Here is a 5,047-nt window from a genome sequence, read left to right as displayed (position 1 = left end):
GTTGTAGTAGCCAGGCATGGTAGTGCATAACTGTAATCCTAGCACTCAGGAGGCTGAGGCAGGAGAATTTCTGGGAGTTCGAGCGAGCCTAGGCTATATAGATACTTTAAGGCCCGCCTGAACTACATAGCAAGACCCTTTCTCAGAAAACAAAACAAAAAACAAAACAAAAGTGGTTGTTGTATTTCCATAATTGCTACAGACATACCCTCCATAGGAACTTCACCCAGCAACCTGGTTCCCAGGGAGTTCTTTGCAGTAATAAGAATTTATTTGGGTTTCTTCATGTACATTATTTTTTTAAAAGCAATGTTTCCCAGGGTTCAGGACTCTAGAAACTGAAAGACGCATGGCAGCTTCAGTAGTGGAACAGAGAAGAGTTTTTGTCAAATGTTTCCTCTAACCTGGGTCACCATGCTTTACCCACATGACACATCAGTTCTACCAGATACGCCACGGATGTAGTAAACTTTGTCCTCGGCCTGGATTTGGGGGGCCATTAAGTAGCACTCTGCCCCCAGAGTTAGTGCCTGAAAAAGTAATCAGGCACCCGGTCCCTTTTGCCGTGGTTTCCGTCACTGTTACTCCACATAACGAGCTGCAGTGCCTTCGCTGGCTTCTGGAGATGCCTGTCATGCAGCAGGCTCTGTGCTGGCTGCACAGAGTGCAGGTGAGCTCGGCCGGGGCTCCCAGGGAGGTAGGTAGACGCAGAGGGTGACGGAGTCAGCGCCGGCTGCGGTGGTCCGCTGAAAAACAAACCAATGCAGTATGTGTTGGGAAAAGGACCGGGGGAGGAGCATTCCTGGAGCAGGTTTAGGAGTCCTGATCTGTGAGCTGAGGACCATCCTGACCTGCGCGCTGGCAGAGGAGGAGGAGGAGGAGGAGGAAGGGTGGAGCAGACATCCCTGAGCTTCATGGACACAGCAAGCTGTATCGATGTCTCAACGGTCAATTCCCACGTTAGGAACGAAGAGGAGAAGCAGAAGGTAAGCCCAGCGGAAAATCTGAGATCTCTAACAGCTGAACGGTGAGTGGGAAAAGGTTAAGGAGAGGAGTGAAGGCCCCGGTGTTCACGTTAGAAGAATCTTCTGGCCCCGCAGCTGGTGCTGTATTTCAGGGTGACCCTTTGTCTTCTACTGAGTTTGAAGGGGGAGAGCCTGGGCCCGCTTTACACAAATAGAGCCCTTCGCCATCTCCTTCCACCACCTGACCCTCAAGCCCAAGATCACATTCGCTGTTTGAGACGCACCTGCTGTTGCTATGAACTGGGGACTCTCGCCCGCGAGCAAGCAGCCACTCTCACGGGGTACATGGACCAGTGAGCAACAGAAAAGCATTCTGAAGCCCTTTGGGTTCCTTTGAAAAGATCTGCAACACCCTCTCGAGCCCTCTTGATCTGAATGTGTGAGAGCTCATCTCACCCATTTAACAAATAGCTATGTATTGATGTTTGTGACATTGCTACTGTGTCTCCCACATCCACACTCATTGTTTCTCTTTGCTTTGCTCGTTTCTCTCTATGTGCATTTGTGTATTTCTCTATTCTGTGTTGAAATACTCCCCTAGGTATCTGTATTTCAATTTTTTATTTTATTTTATTTTATTTTTGTACCGGGATTGAGCTCGGGTCCTTACACTTGCAAGGCAGGCCACCAAACCGCTGAGCTAAATCCCCAGCCTCTGTACTTCAATTTGAATGTTATGTGGTTTTGTTTTGTTTTCTTCCTTCCTTTCTTTCAATACTGGGAGTTGAACTCAGGATCTTGCACTTGCCAGGCAGGGACAGTGCCACTGAACTAAATCCCTGGTCCTAGTGTGACACGTTCTGAAACTTACCTGAGTGTTTTGAACGAATAATACAAATCGTTTTTGGAGACTAACTGGTGAATTTTGAGCCTCACACGAAATGTGCATCTGGCTTATGTGAGAATTATTTCATTCCTCTGAAGAACTCGGGAAAAGAAAATAGCCAGAGACTGAAGACTACTCTTCTTAGTGTCAGCTGAGTTTGAACCAAAGTCAGCCGTGCAGCTGTTCATCCCCATCTGCATGACCAAGCCACTCAAAACATCCTGGGCAGCAAGCTTGAATGAGCTTTTTAGGTTGAAAATACTTCTACACAATGGTTGCCACAGTGCCAGAACAGGTTCGCACTGTCTACGACTCCACCAGGATAAAACAAACCAGCCCTTCAAAATGATTTTGGAAGAATTTTCTCATCTTACGTGTATACACTTGTTTTGTGGCTTAGCATAAGATCTATGCAGAAAACTAACCCATGCTCAGTTGAGGAAAATGTTCCTAGGCTAGCGTGAGTAAGGTGGGTGGCAGTTGGAGAAGAAAGCACTGCTCAGCTGGAGGGCCCAGAATGCAGGGCTCAGGGATGACTCCACCATACACCAATACCCTCTCCTTCTGCCCTCCCCATACACAGACACTGCACAGGCGATGAGATGTGGGAGGAGAGAAGGGCCTGGGAAGAGTATGGGATTTTGCTTTTTGCTTTTGTAGCTAGACATAAAATCACCATTTCATGTTTCTCCCACTTTAATTTTCTGGACCCACTCTGTGCTGGCTCAGCTGCCCTCCATTTCCAAAGCCCCCAAACAGAAGGTCACCGTCTCCCATGTGGGTAGCAGCACTAATATCGGGAAGAGCTAGCACCAACCGCTCCAGGAATAGCCACAAAACTCCTCGAATGCACTGATAGCATTTAAGACCCAGGGTCCCTGATCGACTTTCTGGCTATACGTCCGGCTGCTCAGCTTCTCTGACCATCACTGGGCCCAGTCCGAGGATGAGACTGATTATCACTGTCAGTCCTACGGCAGCTGCCATGATGCTCTCACAGGGCTTCAGACCCATTGGAAAGCGAGACAAGAACCATTTTATCATCTGCTAAAATGGCGAAAACCTAGCAGCTCCTGCTCAAGACTGGTCTGTGGCTTCTTTGGCTACCGCCACAGTGAACCCATGGCCAGTAGTCTGGGAGGGAAGCTCCTCCGTTCTTCAGTCTTTCCTCACTCACAAGATTTCATTCCTAGGAAAAGGTCTACAGGAAACAGCAAGTCTTGATTCCCACCACCTGGACACATAGGCTGAGGTGGCCAGTCCAGCTGCGGTCACCTCAAACCAAACCCCAACTCCATCTGGGAAGTCTTTCATCTAAATCATCCACGATTTTCCTATTTCTAGTATTTTCCAGAATAGTGTTATCCCATCATTGGTCCTGACTGTGAACTTCAGTAATTTTTATTCCATTTGTTTTATGAACATCTTTTATTGTGGGATAACAGAAACACCATTACCTACCCATATTTAAAGTATCCCCATTTCCTGTGTTCTGCGATATTTATTCTCCTTTGTGAAAAATTATTATAATCATGTTAGTCATCCCGTCTTTGACCCCAAATGTCTTATACACCTTGGGAATCTTCCCTCCCTCTCTGTTCACTGTACATTACCAGCCAATCACAGAAACTAGCACAATGGCCATTGATCGGTTTTCCTGAGATCTACAAATGGAATCACAGAAAATATATTCCTTTTTGTCTGGCTTCTTTCAATCTAGCATATCCTTGTGAGACCCTTCCATGTTGCTTTGAGTTACACTTAATTCTACAGAAGACACATTACAGCATTCATGACCAACGGGTACCCTAACCCTGACCCTAGGTGGCCTTAAAAGTGAGTCTGTCCTCGGCTCCCTTGACTGCTGGTCGGTATCTCTGACATTAATTACTCTAGTTAATCTAATTAATTAATTAGATCAGAATCAAGATGAAGATTATAAAATTTCTTCTTTTATTAAGAAGCAGAATATTAGCCTTTTTATCCCTCCCTCAAAGGAAAGTTTGTATCAAAGAGTTTTCCCCTACCTGGGCTACAAATACTGAAATTTTGAAATAATCTTAAAACTAATTTTAACTCTCTTTTTTTGTTCTCCTTGCAATATACCAGTTGACTAAAATATTTTCTATATGCTATTTCTATATTTTATGAGTCATGTGTATACTTTATCCTCTGTGTAGGTTGTGTCTTGAGATGTCCCAGAGAGATTCATCTGCCATATCTCTTAGTGAGAAGAGTTCACTCTCTTTAAGTTCAGATATTGCTTTTTCTAGGGTCCTGAAGAGATTACTAATGGGGCAAACAACATATTAACTTTTGTATACCTGAGTTTTCCCAGGGATCCAGGCCTGTAAGAGACAGTGTGCTTCTAATACGATAGTGGGGTAACACAATTCCCTGATGTCACAAATAGACAGATCATGTAGACAAAAAATCAACAACAACATACTAGAATTGAGCCAAGCTTTTGGAACAAATGGACTTAATAGATGTCTACAGTGTTCCACCCCACAAAATCAGAATATACATTCTTTTTGGCTGCACATGGGTCATTCTCCAAAATAGACCACATACTAGCTCATAGAACATGTTTAAAGTACATGGGATAACTTCAATTCCTTTTCATTTACTTTAAACATGTTGTATGAGCTAGTACGTGGTTTATTTTGGTGTAAACTGGAGATCAATAGCAAAAGAAATGACAAGAACTTCACAAACACAAGGAAATTGAAAACTACAAAGTAGACCATTTGACCCAGCTATCCCTCTGCTGGGCATCTTTCCAAAAGAATTAAAAGAACCATACCACAGCAATTTATGCACACCCATGTGTATAATGGAACAGTTTGTAATACCTAAAACTTGGAAACAGCCCAATTGCCCAACAACTGGAGACTGGATAAAGAAGATGTGGTATTTTTATAAAATGGAATACTACTCAGCCATAAAGAATAAGAAACTTCAGCCTGGCATGGTGGTGCATGCCTGTAATCCCAGCACTTGGGAGGCAGAGACAGGAGGATCTCTGTGAGTTCAAGTCCAGCCTGGGCTACATATTGAGTTCCAGGTCTGTCTCAACTACATAGTGAGATCCTGCAGAGGAAGAAGAAGAAGAAGAAGAAGAAGAAGAAGAAGAAGAAGAAGAAGAAGAAGAAGAAGAAGAAGAAGAAGAAGAAGAAGAAGAAGAAGAAGAAGA

The 5,047-nt window shown here is 44.3% G+C and overlaps 1 gene segment (V, D, J or C); it reads right to left on the bottom strand.

The window, feature by feature from the left end:
* Positions 1-523: 523 nt before the first annotated feature.
* Positions 524-5,047, bottom strand: part of LOC104848304 — a 9,348-nt gene continuing 4,824 nt past the window's right edge. Inside the window, 1 exon segment of the V gene segment in view lies at positions 524-746. Coding sequence covers positions 524-746 — 223 coding nt within the window.

This window comes from Fukomys damarensis, unplaced genomic scaffold (assembly GCF_012274545.1).
Source record: "Fukomys damarensis isolate Sample0158 unplaced genomic scaffold, DMR_v1.0_HiC HiC_scaffold_12, whole genome shotgun sequence".
Lineage (NCBI taxonomy): Eukaryota > Metazoa > Chordata > Mammalia > Rodentia > Bathyergidae > Fukomys > Fukomys damarensis.
The sequence above is the reverse complement of the archived record's forward strand: the minus strand, read 5'-3'. Positions and strand labels throughout refer to the sequence as shown.